The sequence below is a fragment of the Marmota monax genome, unplaced genomic scaffold (genome assembly GCF_021218885.2).
Source record: "Marmota monax isolate L192 unplaced genomic scaffold, Marmota_monax_Labrador192_F-V1.1 WCK01_AAM20220418_F8-fsc00042, whole genome shotgun sequence".
NCBI lineage: Eukaryota > Metazoa > Chordata > Mammalia > Rodentia > Sciuridae > Marmota > Marmota monax.
Genome location: NW_026693008.1, coordinates 8,009,715 through 8,027,976, shown reverse-complemented (window position 1 = coordinate 8,027,976; position 18,262 = coordinate 8,009,715). Strand labels below are relative to the sequence as shown.

At 43.7% G+C, this 18,262-nt stretch overlaps 1 protein-coding gene across 8 annotated transcripts in view; it reads left to right on the top strand.

Annotated features, from left to right (window-relative positions):
• Positions 1–18,262, top strand: part of Pxk (PX domain containing serine/threonine kinase like) — a 75,631-nt gene that overhangs the window by 51,574 nt on the left and 5,795 nt on the right. For 4 of the 8 annotated variants that reach the window (XM_046452985.2, XM_058582102.1, XM_058582100.1 and 1 more), the window contains exons 10-17: positions 876–1,037; positions 1,401–1,518; positions 2,772–2,850; positions 5,430–5,478; positions 9,646–9,723; positions 10,744–10,830; positions 11,252–11,321; positions 13,560–13,619. In XM_046452985.2, the coding sequence (XP_046308941.1) occupies positions 876–1,037; positions 1,401–1,518; positions 2,772–2,850; positions 5,430–5,478; positions 9,646–9,723; positions 10,744–10,830; positions 11,252–11,321; positions 13,560–13,619 (703 nt within the window). Of the gene's footprint in view, positions 1–875; positions 1,038–1,400; positions 1,519–2,771; positions 2,851–5,429; positions 5,479–9,645; positions 9,724–10,743; positions 10,831–11,251; positions 11,322–13,556; positions 13,620–18,262 lie in introns of all 8 variants that reach the window. The other 4 variants (XM_046452984.2, XM_058582101.1, XM_058582099.1 and 1 more) reach the window with 1 other exon arrangement.

Below are 18,262 nucleotides of genomic sequence, written 5' to 3'. Positions count from 1 at the left end.
TTTTTAAATGGCAGCTGAAAAGTTTGCTTCTTTTTATGGGAGCCTGTTGTATGTTTCTGTTAATAAACAGTCACATGTGTCCTGAGAAGAGATTGGACTAAAGACGTTTGCAAGTCAGTCCCTTTTCTGAAGTACCTGTCAGAAGTGCTGAGAAAACAGCTTCATTCATTAATGCAGAAGGAATCGGGACTGCCCTGGAGAGAGCTGGACTGTTGGGATCAGAAACCACTTAAATCAAAGTCTCTTGGCTTCAAAGCTATTTGCTCAAAACTCTTCTCTATTCTTTTTTGTTTATTTTTGGTACCGGGATTGAACCCAGGGGCATTTAACCACTGAGCCACATCCCCAGCCTTTTTTACATTTTATTTTGGGACAGGGTCTCACTGAGTTGCTTAGGGTGTCACTAAGTTTCTGAGGCTGGCTTTGAACTCGAGATTCTCCTGCCTCAGCCTCCCAAGCTGCTGGGATTACAGTAGTGTGCCACCATGCCCAACCCTTCTCTATTCTTTGGAAAAGGGAACTTGATGTTGCCTCTCAGACTCACAGCCTGAGAGCATTCAGCATGACTCCAAAGGAACGGACAGAGGTCACATTTTTCTTTAGGAATCGCCCCAGTGACCTGTTTGATATTGTTTCAAAACATATTGACTTTAAAAGAAAAACCAGGTTGTTTTTGATTTTTTGTTTGTTTTTTTCAGTGCTGGGGATTGAACCTAGGACCTTGTACATATTAAACATGTGCTCTACCACTAAGCTATACCCCCAGCCAAAAATAAAACACACACACACACACACATACACACACACACAGTATAACCTCTCTTATATCCAAGTGAGTTGGGAGGAAAATGTAACCTATGCATATTTTTTAATAGGTATTAAAGTTTCTACATGACAAAGGATTCCCTTATGGGCACCTTCATGCCTCCAACGTGATGTTAGATGGGGACACTTGCCGGCTGCTAGACCTCGAGAATTCCTTACTGGGCCTTCCTTCCTTCTACCGGTCCTACTTCACACAGTTCAGGAAAATCAATGTAAGTCACTAAAGCAATGAAGCAGTAGCAGGACCCCTGATCTTCCCATGTAGGAAATAGTGCTAAGCAGGGAAAGGCAGAGCTGAGGTGGGCCTTACTCATTGGCCCTGTTTCTCCTAGGGAGCGTTGCTGGATAGGGCAAGGAAGGGGGTGAAATCATTAATTGGAAAATCACAGAGGTAGGACCATGACGTTTGGTCAGAATGATACCTTGTGAGCTTTCATGAAAGGCTTTGGAATTGCATTTTTACTGCCAATTGGGAGTAGGGCTGCCCCTGGGCCTGGTTTCTCAGTGAAAGCTTTGGGCAGGAACAGGGGGTCTAGATGGAGGATGAATGTGGCACTGCTCTCTTTCTTCCACAGACGTTGGAAAGTGTGGACGTCCACTGCTTTGGCCACTTACTGTATGAAATGACCTATGGACGACCGCCAGACTCAGTGCCTGTGGATTCCTTTCCTCCTGCACCATCCATGGCTGTGGGTCAGTATAGGGTTTGGAGGGATCTCCCGGGCTCAGGCAGAGCCACTCACTCTGTTTCCAGAGTCCAGGAAGGACCTAGAGGACGTTACTATCCTCCACAACCAGAAATACACTTCAGCAAACATTCAGATGGCTTGACAATTGGTGAGGCCATCTGAAACCTTCAGGAAACTTCTTGTAAAATGCATTAACATTTTAAAAAAAATATCTTTATTTTTATGTGGTGCCAAGGATCGAACCCAGTGCCTCACACATGTGAGGCAAGTGTTCTACCACTGAGCTACAGCCCCAGCCATGCATTAGCATTTTTGAAGTAGAGGGACATAAAGAGAAGTATAGCCAGCATGAATCTTAATCAGAAGCAAAAGCCAGGGCCCAGCAACTTGAAGCCAGTCTTGGGGACACTGGCAGGTGTCAGGAGTCAGAACAAGGCTGGAGCAGGACTGGAACACGAGAGCCATGGGTTAGAAGCCTGTCAGAGAAGAGCCCAGCAGGCCCAGCCAGGGGTGCAGGGTCACAAACATTCTGGATCCAGGAGCTCTTCCAGCATTACCTGAGGAGGCCCAGGAGAGCCAAAGGGTAGGTGGGAGTTCCCTTCTACAGGAACTGAAGCCGACTCACCCAGGGGCCCTCCTGTTCTCTCCACAGCCAGCTGAGAACTCAGCTGGAGCGGAGAGAGGAGAGCAGGGTGGCTCTTGGACCATCATCCAGGAATATACAAGTCAACACTCCAAAAATGTGGAGAGAACAGGCCCCCAAGACTATTTTGTGTTGAGTTTGAACAGCCAAAACTGAACAGTGACCTTCAGGTAGAAAGTCTCTGCTGTTTTTGATGCCACCCAAGGTGTTGGATAATGAGGTATCAACAGCTGGCATTTCGTGTGCTGGTTTTGATTTAAATCAGGCAAGCAGCAAAATGACTTTCAAGTTCCAAATTGTGCTTCTGTGTAGGGTTTACTTCTTTTCTGAGAGAATAAACACTTTTTATGAATGAGTCCCAATTATCTTTGGAATACACTTGGCTTTCTGTCAGCGTGTGGCTCCTGAGGCATTTCTTTTGAATCATTGGGAACACGAGTGTTGCCAGCATCCCCCCTCCCCCCATGTATGCCATCTGTCTGTGTGTGAAGAGTTTTGACACTGTCCTGATCAGCCTGCAGACAGTTATTACAAAGCGGTGTCAAACTTTTCATCACCAAGTGGATTTGCCAACGTGTTCTGTGGAACTAAAATGTGTATCTGTTCATTTCAAGTGGCCGTGTTGGAGTCTACGCTGTCTTGTGACGCCTGTAAAAATGGCATGCCTACCGTCTCCCGGCTCTTACAGATGCCGTAAGTCAATTATATGCATTGCTTGTCACCTTGATAACTGTTGAACACCAGACTGCTGTGCCTGGTACTGTACTAAGGACTGAATTGTGGTCCCGGTGGAGTTGAAGTGACCTGCTTGCTGATGGTCACTTGCAGCATGATACCATGACCTCCCCACTCTCTCATGTTGCCCTTGAACATTAATGTTCTTTTATGTGTGTCTCTCCTCTGTCAACATTAGCATTGTGTGTGTGTGTGTGTGTGTGTATACATGTGAAGCCCCAAATTTAGGAATGCCAAAGGAGGGCCTTCTCAAGCCCCTCTCCTTGCTAACCTGTTTGAGCGTGTCAGTTAGCACCCAGCTGTGGGTAGTTCGCAAGCACAGGGCCTTGGGAGGTTTGCCCTTTAGGAGAAGGCAATGTATTTCTGGGCTTCTGAGCTTTGTTTGCTCATTTCCTCACTGGGTACTATTTGTTGAACTTCTAGCCTGTATCAGGCACTGTGCTAAGGGCTGTGCATTCAGAAGACGTTCTCCTTTAAACAGAGTTAACAATACTTTTTTTTTTTTTTTTTGGTACCAGGGATTGAACCCAGGGGCACTTAACTACTGAGCCACATCCCCAGCCCTTTTTATATTTTATTTAGAGACAGGGTTTCACTGAGTTGTTTAGGACCTCGCTAAGTTGCTGAGTCTACTTTGAACTCGCGATCCTCCTGCCTCAACCTCCTGAGAGATTACTTCATCAAAGCAGTTGATGTAGTGCTCTGGGGCCTTTCTTTTAGGTACGTTTTCTATTCCTTTATGGAGAAGAAGCTGAGCTAAGGTTAAGGAGGATGTGGCTGGAGTCAGACAGACCTAAGGTGGATCCCAGCTTTGCCACTTCCACCTGGGAAACTGTGGGAGTGGAGTTTCCCAGGCCCATTGCTTTGTCTGTACCAGCTTGTTGTGTAACAGATAGATTCAGAAACAATAACAGAGGCAAAGGAGGCAAGGGACAATTTGAAGAGTGTGCAGCAAAGTTCAAAGAAGGTGTATAACTTCAGATTCCTTGTTCATTATTCTCATGAGTGTTTAGAAAGGATCTTCTGTAGGCCAGGAGCAGTCCTGGTCCCTGGGGAGACAGATGAATGGTAGAAACAAACCTGCCCTGTGGATGTGACATTGGAATATTCCACAGATCCAGGAGCATCTATGTCCAGACCCACAGCCATTAATAAAAATATGCATGCATATGGAAAAATGGATCCAGTTGAGAAAGCAAAGTAATTTCCACCTGGGCATGGTGGTACATGCCTATAATCCTAGCAACTTGGGAGGCAGAGGCAGGAGGATCTCAAGTTTGAGGCTAGCCTCAGCAACTTAGCAAGACCCTATCTCAAAATAAAGATAAAAAGGTTTGGGTATATAGCGAAGTGGTTAAGTACCCCAGGATTCAATCCCCAGTATCAAGAGAAAAACAAACAAAAAACCCAAGTAATTTCCACCCAAAGTTTTATAACAAAATGCATTTGTAGGGAGGAGGCAGCCTGTTCATTTACTTGATTTTGCATTTGTACTCTCTTCTCCAAAGCACTTCCATTTTCCTCCCAGGCTTCTAGTTCTAAAGTGAATCCAAATATATTTTTCTTCACCCAAGTCTCCATCCTGTGGGCTTCAGCCTTGACAAGAGCCCAGGGCGAGGGGTAATATATGTTCAATTAAATGTGTTTTTTGGAAGTAAATAGAGGCCTGGCAGGGGAGGGTCAGGAGGTTGGGGAGTCCTCTGAGGAAAAGGCAGTCCTGTGGCTTCTGCTTGGGATGAATTTCCTGTCTTTACAAAGCAGGGAATGGTCAAATGGGCACTATCCAAGCAGCCATTTTCATCAAAGCAGTTCAGAATTCCTCATGCTATTGTTTTTGTTTTTAATATTTATTTAGTTATAGGTGGACATAATATTTTTATGTAGTGCTGAGGCTTGAACCCAGTGCCTCATGCATGCTAGGCAGGCACTCTACCTCTGAGCCACAACCCCAGCTCCCCCATGCTATCATTCTTAATGACTGGCTTTGGAAGAGAGAATTGCTATTCTCCAAAAGCTGCTGTTTTTTAAAATTATGCATGAGAAACATTAGAAAAAACATATATTTCTCTTAGATTCCAATCAGGGCAATTCTTTTCCACTTCCTCTTTATTTTGCTGGGCTCTAGAATAAATTTTGTCCTTTTCTGAGGCATAAATAAATAAATAAAAAGAATAACAGATATTTTGTTTAGAAATATCTACTGCATGTATTATTTGTCATATTTTTGCAAAAATACTTTTTTTTTTTTTCCAAATACTATATTGCCCCATGGTGGGGAAACCATCTCCCCCACACAGCTGGTCCAGTGCTCCCTAATACCCCTGAGCCATTGGGGAGGGAGTTCCTGAGATCACACTGGGTGGCCTGTAAATTGCTTTGCCTTTGTGGGTAAACTTGGAGTGGTAGCTTGGCTGGGGCTGAGTATGTGGTGGGAGAAGGGAGACCTCAGGTATTATAGGTGTCTTAATATGCCTTGATCCTACTCTGGGAATATACCTAGTTTAAAAAGGATTTTTGTTTCTTTCTTTTCTTTACAGATTATTCAGTGATGTTTTACTAACCACTTCTGAAAAGCCACAGTTTAAGGTAAAGCGAGCGATTATATCTTTTTTTTGTTTGTAACACAAATAAGTTAGCCTTGAAAGTTACCTTTTTGTTCAGTCATATAAGAAACGGTAGACAATAGGGAAAAATTGAAAGTAATCTAAATACTCTATAATTAGGAACTAGTTTTATCATCTCCAGTACATTCATTTGAAAAAAAAAAAAGAGTAAATCCAATAAAAATGAAATGTATTAAGGCATTGTAATAGTATGTAAAGCAATTATGATTTGGGCTGTTTTTTTTTTGTTTTGTTTTGTTTTTTTAAGCTGGGTATGAAATATACTGTGTAAAACCACATATCTGTGTCTAGAGAAAAGTCTGGAAGGAAGTCGCGGGGGAAGCAGTGGTGTGGTGTCATGGGAAGAGCATGAAAAACCAGAGTAATGCTTTGCTTATAGGATACCAGCCATTACCCACAGCGGGGCTTCTCAACTGTGGCATTTGATTTTTGGGCTGGATAATTCCTTAATGTGGGAGCTCCCGGCTCGTGCACTTCAGGGTGTGAAGCAGAGGCCCTTCCTTCATGTGGCAACCAGAAATGTCTCCAGGCAAGAACTGGGGATGTAGCTCAGTGGTAGAGCACTTGCCTGGCATGTGTAAGGCCCTGGGTTTGATCCCCAGCACCACACACACACAAACACACACACACACACACACAAAAAAAAAAAAAAAAAAGAACAAGAAAGAAAGTCAAAACAAAAACAAAAATACCATGACAGTGTCTCCAGACATTCCAGATAAGGGTCTACAAAACTGCACCCAGTTGAGAGCCACTGACAAGTGGCCACTGGCAAGTATCTAACCTTCTAGTTGCTGTCTACTTGCGTGTCCCACTGGGGAGTAATACCAGCCTGTCATCATTGGTCAACTGAGACTACTTTCGCACACTCCTCATTCAGGTCCCATCTCTCACCTGCGTGCAGATTTGGGCGGGAGGCTGACATGTAATTTTGTGTCTTCTCTCTGTTTTCCAAAAAAACATGTCATGCTATTATGATGAAAACGAACAAAGCAAAGAAAAGAAAACCAAGGTGAAGCTAGATTGTATAAGTGAGAAATGTTTCCCTCTTCTCTGTTTGCTAGTGTTGTGATGGTCAAAAGGTGCAACTTATGCAGTCGAGGGGGAGAAATAAAGAATGTCCACATGCTTTTGCCCTTTTCAATGCTTTATTCACTCAAATCGCTCAATACAATTTCACTCTATAGGTTCTTACTCAAGAAAATGACAATCCTTAATGCTAGGCACTGCAATAGACATGATCAATTCACAGCAAACAATTCTAGATTAATTCTAAGCACTGCAAACACAATCATGACAGGCTCACGACAGACAAACATTCCCTCTGCATGTTAAGCTCAAGCGTCAGAACAAAAGTCTCCAGCCTTAGGTTTTAAGTCCAGCAGATGCACATTCACTCAGACCGTGGTGATCAGGTGAGGAACCAAGGCAGGCTTCTCCTGGGGTGGAGCTGACAGCCAGTTGAGGAGAGGGTCGTAGAGACAAGTCACCCCTCTCACCCCGTCAAGATATGACTGTAGAGTTTGAAAGAGGTGAGGAAGATGCAGAGGACCAGGCAAACGATGAGAAGAGCTGAGCTGTCAGTCCAGGCCGTCATCAGGCTCTCAGCGTGAGTGCATCAGTGTCTGGCTGAATGTCTGTTCCTTTGCTCCATCACTTATACTAAGTTGGGGGGCTTCTGACCACCCTTCCAATCCCTGTCAGCGGCCATCAGATTTCTCAGTGACATCATTTGCCCTGGGGTTAAAGCATCTGGTCTGGTGATCCCCACCCTGATTTTCTTGCCTCTTCCCTTTATGGGGTGAGGACAACATGGCAGAGACTTCACTTTGAGCTTGTCAGGGTGGGGAGAAGTGACTTGTTTATGTCAGGGCTATTCCTGATGATCATATTGGAGGGCTCCGTAGGTGTGCCAAGAGAGACTGCAGGTTTCAAACTGGAGTTTTAAAATGGAGTCACTTAGGCTCAGGCCTAAGGCCATCCTTACAGCTAGTCAGAGCAGTCCCCACAGAGTAAATGGTTTCTTTGGATTCTGAGGTAGGAAGAAATAAAAATAAATTCACCTCCTTCACTGAAATCTCTTAGGAAATGTATTAATTCAGGCTTTCAATAAATATACTCTCTCCCAGCCAGACTTTCTAGTCCCTAGGATTTGGGGATTAGTGTTAGATTTCACTCCTTCTCTAAGCCAGCAACCCTTTCCATAAAAACAATATGATTTTAAAAAGCAGAACTAAGTTCCTGTAGATGTATTGACTGTGGAGGTTAACCAGGAAACTGGTGACACTCGCTGACCCCAAGGAGGGCAGTGAGGTAGGAGACTTTTCACTGTGTATGTACCTTTTTACACCTTTTGGATTTTGAACTAACTATATGACCTACTAAAAAAAAATTAAATTTTAATTTTTAAAACAATAACAAAAGACAAAAAGTTCAACATGCTCTGGGTATCTCTTTTCCAGGTCTGGACTCCTCCTGGTTTGAAAAGCTAATAAATTAAGAAATAACAGGGCCGGGCATGGTAGCACACACCTATAATCCCAGTGGCTTGGGAGGCTGAGGCAGGAGGATTGCAAGTTCCAAGTCACCTCAGCAACTTAATGAGGCTCTGAGCAACTTATCAAGACCCTGTGCCGCAGTCTGGCTGGGCACAAAATCATGAGCCACTCAAGCAGGAACAAACTTTGTTTCCAAAACTCCCGCGAATGCCACGCACCCGGCCTTCTCCTGGGACACACCACACCAACAGGAAATCCCTCCTCCGGAAATCCCTCCTACCACACTTCCCCAACCAATGGGAACTCTCTGGGAGTCCCCGCAGAGCTCCAAAGTAGCAGGCCGAGGCGGACAGCAGGGGTCTGATATCCAATTGAATATACATCTTAACATAACCATTATCATCTCAATGGCTTGCTGGCGTCACCTTTCAACTAAAAATGCCATGCGTCATTCCTACTCAGCTATGGCTCTCAGCAACCCTGTCTCTAGAAAAAAATATTAAAAAGGGCTGGGGATTTGCATAGTGGAAAAAAGTCCCTGGGTTCAATCCCTAGTACTGGGTGTGTGTGGGGGGGGTCATTGCCAAATCTAATGTCATGAAGCTTTTATCCAGTGTTTTCTTTTAGTTTTATGGTTTTAGGACTTACATTTAGGTCTTGAATCCATTTTGAATTAGTTTTATGAATGGTGTAGGGTTCAGCTTCACTCCTTTGCATGTAGATTTCCAATTTTCCCAGCACCATTTATTGAAGACAGTTCTTTGCTCATTGGATGTTCTTAGCACCCTTGTCAAAGATCATTTGACTGCATATGAGGGTTTTTTCTTAGGTTCTCTGTACTGTTCCATTATTCTAGGTGTCTGTTTTTACATCACTATCACTCTAGGGTTTTTTTGTTTTTTGTTTTGCTCTAGGGATTGAACCCAGGGGTGCTTAACCACTGAGCCACGTCCCTAGCCCTCCCCCCTTTTTTTTAAGAGAGGGAGAGAGAGAGAGAGAATTTCAATATTTATTTTTCAGTTTGCGGCGGACACAACATCTTTGTTTGTATGTGGTGCTGAGGATCGAACCCGGGCCGCACGCATGCCAAGCGAGCACGCTACCACTTGAGCCACATCCCCAGCCCCATAGCCTTTTTTATTTAGAGACAGGGTCTCTGAGTTGTTTGGGGCCTCACTAAGTTGCTGAGATTGGCTTTGAACTCATGATCCTCCTGCCTCAGCCTCCTGAGTTGCTGGGATTACAGGCATGTGCCACCTCACCTGGCATCACACTGTTTTGATTACTGTAGCTATGTCATTATTTTCAGACTCAAGATGTTTGAGCTTTCCAACTTTGTTTTTCTTCTTCAAGATTATTTTGGCAGTTTGAGATCCACTTGAATTACTTGAACTGTAGATTATGCTTCTGTTTTAGTTTTATGTTTTTATTTTTCATTGCTAAAAAATGCCCAAGAGGTGAGTGTGTTAGGGACACTAAATGTGGCTGGGATAGCATTCAAGTGGACAGCTCGAACTGGTTTTATTCCAGAGAGACTCCTCTGGGTAATCAGGTACTCCTCATGGACTCCAGGATTCAGGAGACTCTCCAGCCCCTTCATTCAATAAATTATGTACTTTTTCTTCTTTCAGATTCCCACAAAGTTAAAAGAGGCATTGAGAATTGCCAAAGAATGTATAGAAAAGAGACTAATTGAAGAACAGAAACAGGTAAGTTGGTCACAGTTCTTCATCACCTTTTGGTCTTTAGTGTCTGCATCCTCTGCCATGGTATTCGCCAGGGGGTTGAGTTTTTTTTTTAATTTATTTACTTATTTATTTATTGGGTTCTGGGGATTGAACTCAGGGGCACTGGACCACTGAGCCACATCCCCAGCCTGGCTTTGTATCTTTGTATTTTATTTAGAGACAGGGTCTCACTGAGTTGCTTAAGGCCTCACTGTTGCTGAGGATGCGTTAGAACTCGGGATTCTCCTGCCTCAGCCTTCCTAGCCTCTGGGATTACAGGTGTGCACCACCACACCTGGCCAGGGGTTGAGTTTTGACTGATTTTTCATGCCCTACACATTTTGTGCTTGGTTGCTCTCAACCACATTCCAAGCTGGCTACTGGGACAAAGGGCCAAATATTCACAATCCTACCCACAAGCAGCTCAGTCTATGGGGGGAAAACACATGGCACAAAGGGTGGTCATTCTTTATGATCAGGGCATGCTAGGTGGTTAGGGGTATGTGTAGTCCATGCCCTAAAGATACCAGGAACTGGCCAGCTGTGATGGTGCATACTGGTAATCCCAGTGACTCGGGAAGCTGAGGCAGAAGGATCACAAGTTTGAGGCTGGCCTCAGCAACTTAGTGAAGCCCTGTCTCAAAATAAAATGAAAAGGATTGTGGCTGTGGCGCAGTTGAAAGAGTGTTTGCCTAGCTGCATGAAGCCCTGGATTCAGTCTCCAATACCAATAAATAAATTAATAAAACTAAGATGCAGGGAGGAACCTGGGGAGTGAGAAGTTGTGCATCACCTGGCATACTCTCCTCCCAGACATTCAGACCCAAGCCAGGAGACAGGCAGGCTGAGTAAAAACAAACAAACAAACAAAAAAAAAAACAAGATTGTTGATTGTTTTACCCAAATAATTTGATTTAGCAAAGCATATTGGAGAAGATTTTCTTTAGGAAAATGCCTTATGTAGGATGTGCTTACATTGTGGTGGATTGTGATCTCTTAAAGATTCACCAGCATCGAAGACTGACAAGAGCTCAGTCACATCATGGATCTGAAGAAGAAAGAAAAAAGAGAAAGATCTTAGCTCGGAAGGTAAGCCTGGCATCTCTGAGTTCCTGGTGAATGCTCGACTAGTGTGAGGAAAGTTCTAGGTGAACATTTAATGACTTTGTGCTGTATCTCCTTGAAAGCTGAAAGTACTTCCAGATGACTGGTTTGGAGCTTTTTAAAAGCCACATAACATCAGCAGTGTAATGGACCATATAGTTTCCTGGCTTACTGAGGTTGTTATGGCAAAATGTAATTGGTGGAAATGATCGGCCTGAGATAGTGAAGTCAGCATTCTGGGTTTTATTTCCCTCTTTAGTTTTGGCTTGTGGCTTCTTCACTGTGCTAAGTTATGAAGCCAAATATGACCTTGTTTGTAGCTAGTTTAACTGTATGTCTGGAAAATTTTTTATTCTAACTCTCAGCTTCAGCATGTTTATTCTTTGCTCCCTTCTTTCTTTTAAAGAAGTCGAAACAATCTGCTATTGAAAATAGTGAAGAGCATTCAGCAAAGTACAGCAACTCTAATAATTCAGGTAACTGGCTATAGATTTTAGTGGGGCCCAAGAGTCAGAGGTCAAGGTCAGGTGCCTGTGGTTGATCCAGAGGTTTTGGATTCTTGTGGGCGTAGACTGGGCACCCATACAGAAAACAGAAGAACTCTGATCCTGTTGAAGGATTGTGACAGCATTCATGGCTTCAGAACTCAAGTGCTAGAGGATCTCAGAGGTTATTAGGTAGCTCTGCTTCTTCATTGTCATTGGCTAATCAGCCACCTACACAGGAGCATTCGCCATGGAAGTAAAACAGACCCTACTTAAAATGCAAGGAATCCTATCTTTCCGTAGAGGCTTCATTAACTGAAAGAACCCTTAATCCTGCCCTCTGCTCTGCACCCCACATGGTGGAAGGATGGGCTTCTCTGCATAGATTAAGGAAAGGACTCAGTGGTGTGTGAGGATGGCAAGAGCATCATTCCAGAAAGCCCAAGATGATTCAAAGGGGTAGGCCTTGCCAGGTGCGGTGGTACACACCTGTAATGCCAGCTGCTCGGGAGGCTGAGGCTGAGTTCAAAGCCAACCTCAGCAACTTAGCAAGGACATAAGCAACTCAGTGAGACTGTCTCTAAATAAAATACAAAAGCAGCTGGAAAAAAACCATATTGAAACAACACTTATCTTTCATTAATTCCCCCATGTATTTCTGAGTCACTTTCTCTTGGTGTGCCATCTCTACAAGTTGAAATTCCTTTCTTTTGTCTAGTCATTTCTCCACGATTTATTGCCCTTGGTTAAAATGGTATATAAATCCCTAAGTCTAAGAGCTTTCTTGGGCTTATCATTTATTTTCTATGGAAACTCCATGCCACTTAAAAGAATTAACATCAAATAAAATTAATATGCTTTCTCCTGGGGGGGGGGGAGGGCTGGGGATGTGGTCCAGTGGTTGAGTGCCCTGGATTCAGTTCCCAGCACCAAAAAAAAAAGAAAATGGTGGAGGAAAGTGAGGATCTTTACAGGTCATGCCTCATTCTCCTGGGTGAAGTCAGCCAAGAGGATATCTGCCTGGGCTGGAGAAAAAACTGAGAGAAAAGTGAAGTAAGGGTTGTTGAAGGAAATGTACAGATTACCGGGAGACACTACTGGGACCCAAGTTTGGTCTTCTTTCGGTGAAAATCTGTCAGCACTACAAACAGTGTGAATTTTACCTTCTGTGCAAGGCAAGCACTCTACCAACTGAGCTCTATCCCCAGCCCAGAGTTTTACCTCCTATTTCAGTAGAAAGCTCATATTTTATAGGGAGCTAAAGGAATATTGCGAATAAGGGAAGCTAGAGGAAGGCATGGCTTAATTAGGATGTCTCTCAGCATGCAGTATCCATGAGGGAGGGGATTGGGAGTGTGGTCATGGCTGTGAGCTTAACCACAACAGCAAAAGGTGATGGCCCTCCTTTTTGGGGTGTGTGCCCATCAGCCCTGGAGGCTCTTGGTTAGGAACTCCATGTGCAAGGGAGGTGGGGCTTCTTGTCTTTATAGAAGAGGCTTATGTAGGAACTGCCATCTGCTTCTAGGGCTGCGTCCCTGTCCATCCAGTGCGATTATTTTTTAGGGATGTCTAAGCTACAGGGAGATGCTGAGAACTTGGGAGTGTTTGAAATATAACAAGGCTACTTGACCCAGGAAAAGCATGCAATGTGTGGAATTTTGCACATTGTTTTACTGTAAATACTGTTTTACTGTATTTACTGAATGTCATGTAAGAAAAAACATGGAAAATCCATAGGTTGCAGGCTGGACCCTGTCTAATTGATCGTACCCACTCAGAAATGTACCTTTCTATAGAAAGCAATGCTAGGTGGATTCTGTGAGGAGCTCTTGTTTTCCTTGGAGAAGCTCCCATCAGGCTGTTCTGTACCTCCCTGTTCCCTGTATTGCTCTGACCACTGTCATTTGTCATTACCCAGAGATGAGGTTGGGTCCGGAAGAGAAGTTATTGCCAACTTCCAAAGCTATTTTGATTAAACAAAGTTGGTTTCAAACTAGTCAAGCTGCTGGGGGCAGCGGGACTCAACAGGCGTTTGAGGACCTGGGGAAGAAAGCAGACCTTGGACTGGGATGAAAGTCTGTTGCCCTTGAGTCCAGTTTGTGAATTTTCTGTCCTTTATCACATTGTTCTACAAGGCCCACAAGGCAGCGATGGGTTTCTGCTTATTCCAAATTCCAAATGTCTGTTTTTGGTCCCCCATGAGGATTTCCCTGTGTTTTATCTTAGCAGGATCTGGGGCCAGCTCACCTCTCACATCCCCATCGTCGCCGACTCCACCCTCTACAGCAGGTCAGTAATGGGGTAAGGTCATGTGACTCCCTCCTCTCCACCCATGGGAGAAGCGGGCTCTTTCTCTCGTGCCTTGGCCCAGGCATTTCAATATTAGGTAGCACTGCCTTCTCCTGGGAAGACCAGTGGGAATGCAGATTAGCTGTGTCTTCCAGGAGAGCTCAGGGTTTTCATTTCCAAGCTTGAGTTCATAGGAAATGGACTGGTTTCGGGGCCACTTACCACTCTGGCTCAAGCTTGCTCTCTTGGCTACAAAGCCTCACAAAAGGATCCTTGGGTCAGAGTTTGTCTTGGGACAAAACAAATGCACTACTGCCCAGGGCCCTGTCCTACGGGAGCTTTCTCCTTAGGGAGCCCATTCATGATCTGAGTTTTGTGTCAGAGCAGAAATGGTGAGCTGTCTAGGTGAGGTGCGAAATCCCACCACTGTCTTCTGGTTTCCAGATAACTACTTGCACTCTATTCTACTCTGTAATGCATTTAATTATTCTGATAGTAATTTATCATTAGCCTTTGTTTCACCTATGTGAATTAAATCAGATACTGTGAATTTTGTTTGAAAATTTTAAAAAGAATTTAGCTTGGGGGCTGGGGTTGTGGCTCAGTGGTAGAGCACTTGCCTAGCATGTGTGAGGCACTGGGTTTGATCCTCAGCACCACATAAAGATAAATAAATAAAATAAAGGTCCATCTACAACTAAAAAAAAAAAAAAAAGAGAGAGAGAGAGAGAGTTTAGCTTGGGAGCTTACTTACAGAACTCTGATTCTGCAGAATGGTCTCATAATACTTTCTTGGCTTTCTTCCCTTTGAACAAAGATCTTTCTAAGCATTTTGCAAGCCCAGTGGAAACACTCTGGAGCAGCATATATCCTTTCACTTCTTAAATGAACCAGCTGTTCTAGATGTCTGAGGAGCTGGCTCTTCACTCAGAGCTCATCAACGATTCTTGGAAAGGTTCCTACAACTTTCTGAAAGAAGGTTGATACAGGAGTTGACAATACCACATTCATTACTGTTTAGGGTAGTATCCAGGAGCTACCAAGAGCATTTTCCGGTTGTTCTCAAATACTTCTTCCTGACCCTCCTGAGGAAATGACAACAAGCAAATACAAGGGAGCTAATTTGAACCCCCTGCTTCAGGCTGGTATGTGCCTTCCTGATGGCTAAGAGTAGTTACCAGAGGCTTATGTAGAATATTCTGGGCCAGGACTTTTCTGGAGTAATGAAGAACCTGGCTCATAGCAGGATATTCTTGTCTTTGTCTTTATCAGCAGATTGTTTTTTAAAGAAACTCCCAAATACTGATCCAGGTTGATGTGTCTTTTATGAGGTGATCTGTTTAGGTTGATCACAGACTTCTGGAGATTCGCTGTCCAGACCACATTGTTGAGCTAATTTCTAAAAGTTAGAATATTAATTTTATACCACTTGGACATATGAAGAACATTAACTTGGAGATTCTATGAGCTCTCCTTTAACAAGCGAGGTGTCTCTTTACTGCACAGAGCACCTCACCATGTGTGTTAGATGTGTCTGGACAGTTCATCGCTAATTCTCATCTTTAAATGACATAGAAAATGTGCAATTTGTTTGGATTGGGGGGAAGAAGTCTCTAATTTACCTCTGCTTTACATGGGAGCTATTTAACACAGTAGTATGTTTGCATGAGATGAGGTAACTTAGAATGTGAGAAGAAAAAGGGGAATCTTTTGTCATTAGAGTTGGTACTGGGAAAACTTCCTCTAAGGTGAGTGGAAATGGCAGGAGGCAATACGGTGAATTTGACAGTACCTACCCTGAAGGGGAATCTTGAGGATTTAGAGGGAAAATATTGAGGTCTAAGCACAATAACTGACAGAGATGGGAAGTCCCCAGCAAGTAGGGACTCCTATTTTTCAGGGTTGATCAAATTATTGATGTCACCCCAAATACAGTACTCTGACCTCTGCTGGGCATTTCTTGTAATACATCTCATAAAAAAATAATATTTAGCATTTGCCTAGCAACCTAGCATTGCAGGCCCCAAATGGGGTTCCCACAGGGAGTTTCTTCATTCAAGATGCATTTTAGGGAGCGTGTGATTTCCAGGGGCTGTGTGACAGGCAGACAAGGTCCCAGCCCTCATGGAGTCACCTTTTCAGCATCTCAGGAGCTCTAGATTGGCAGATCTAGTTTAGGCAAATGCGTTCCTCTGTTCACTGTTAGTTACCAAGGCCTGGAACCAGTCAGTTTCCACTGCTGGGTTTTGGTTACCTCCTCGGTAAATGACAGAAAAGCAAAAGTTAGAAGAGACCATGTCACAGTTCCTTCTAATCTGCATACTCTAAACCCAGTGTGGACTCTGCCCTCTGGCACTTCACTCAGCTAGAGACCAACAGCAATAGGTCAGCTTAGGTGAGCTGAGCAGGCAGCAGTGCTTCTCTTCTGGAAAGCCTCAGTTTTACGGGTACATTTAAGGTAGCTAAGTGTGACCTAATTTTCGGTTACTTTCTGGATGGGGCAGATGTTTCTAAATGGAGGGGCTACTCCCTTTTCTCTGTAGCTCCTGCCTTGGGGTCTATTGAGTTCCTTAACAAATTGGTGGAGGAATATAATTTCCCTAAGGCTGGCAGTTCCATTGGGCAGGGTGGCATTCTCTAATACTTTTACTATGATCCTATTTTTTTCAGTGAGAACATTCCTAACATTTTTTTGTTCTTCTAAAGATTTTTTTTTTTTTCTTGCCCTAGGAAGGTCAGTCTTTCAAGAACTTTAAAATTCTTTATCCTGACTTGTGTCATAGTGAATGCCACCAACTAGTGTTTATACTCTGTTTTCATAGAGCTGAGCGGGTTAAAAGTTCTCACTTCCACCCCACTTAGGGAGCAGAAAGTTCTGTTACTTTGCTATCAATTTTTTTTTTAAATTATTTTAAGTAGATTAGTAAACGAGTGTTTTAGGAAACCTAAATAAGCAGGAGATCCTAAGCTGTTGTTTTTAATAATCTCACCTAACATATTTGGGGCACTTATTTTGTGTCAGGTACTATTCTAAATGATTTGTAACCACTGTTTCATTTATTCTCCATGAATATTTTCCAATGAGAGTTGACTCCAGTTGAGTTCCATTTTACAGAAAAAGAAACTGAGGCTATAGTAGGGCTGAGAGAACTTGGCTAAGGTCAGACAGTAGGGAGTGCTAGGGTCAGGATTGGAGCTTGGTTCTACCTTTGTTCATTTGCCCCACTGATTTATTGAGTGCCTGCTTTTTTCAGGGTGCACTGCTGGGCCTATGCTGTTAAACACTTCTCAGCTTGTGTAGAAGGACCCCCAAGCCAGGCACAGTGGTACACACCTATAATCCAGCCACTCAGGAGGCTAAGGCAGGAGGAGCCCAAGTTTGAGGCCAGTCTGGGCAACTTAGCAAGACCCTATATCAAAATAAAAAATAAAAAGGACTCAGTGGTAAAGCACTCCTGTGTGATTGATAAATAAGAAAGAATCCCAAATATAGAATCAGGAAACCTGAAGTGAGTCCTGAGTCCTAGCTCTATCACTTGCCTGCTGTGATCTTGGGCAAATAATTTCCACTCTTTGAAGCTGGTTTTTTTTGTTTTTGTTTTTTTTTTGTTTTGTTTTTGTTTTTTAATACCAGGAATTGAACCAGGGGCACTTTACCACTAAGCCACATCACCAGCCCTTTTTAAAAAATATTTTATTTACAGACAAGGTCTCGCTGAGTTGCTTAAGGCCTTGCTAAGTTGCTGAGGCTGGCTTTGAACTTGTGGTCCTCCTGTCTCAGCCTCCTGAACTATGGGATTATAGGTGTGTGCCACTGCGCCCGGTTGAAACTGTCTTTTAAAAGAACTCCTGCACCTTATTAGGTAGATGCTGTACACAGCAAAGCTATAAGCAATGAAGTGCCATAGCTAAGTGTCTGTCATCAGAGAATTTTAGCCCTTGTTGCTTACAGTTTAATTTTAAGCAATCGTTTTGAGGAAGGAGATCTGACAGTTTGTAGAAAACCCAGTCTATAAGAATGAGTGGAGAAAAAGAGAAGTTTTGACTCCAGAGAGCTGGAGGTAGCAAAGCAGAGCCTCGTGGGCATGAAGAGTGATTAGGGGTTTAAAGAATGGGACAGAAAGTGAAGGACTAATAAGGAGGAAAAGAAGACTTAAGGCACAAAGAAAGAGATGACTTTATTTAGAATGTTGAAATTTCTAAAATTTACTTAATCAAATCAAAGCCTAAAACCTCATTGTAGACTCAAAATTGCTGTGTCTGGCCATAAGAATGGTCTGTCTGTCTCTCAGAAACCACACATACACAAAGGCGCACTCTCTGGGATGAGCAGGGCTGCCCTGCAGCCAAACTCTGAAGCACGTGTTGACTCTGTTCTCCTGCCCACTGCTGCCACCTGCTGTGGCCATTCTCAGCTCTCCTCCTCCTCTTGCAAGTCCAGCTCCTAGTATATGACCTCCTCCTTAGAGTACTCTCCTAGAATGGGGAGGAGAGGTGGGCAGGTGTTCCCAGCATCCTTTGTGTCTTCCAGACCATCCTGGTGTGAGTGGTCAGCCTGTACCGCCCAGGGGGTGCTAGTTCCTGGTCCACCTCCAGGGAGGGGATTTTTCCTCCAGGCAGTGTATGGAATTTGTTCCTTAGGA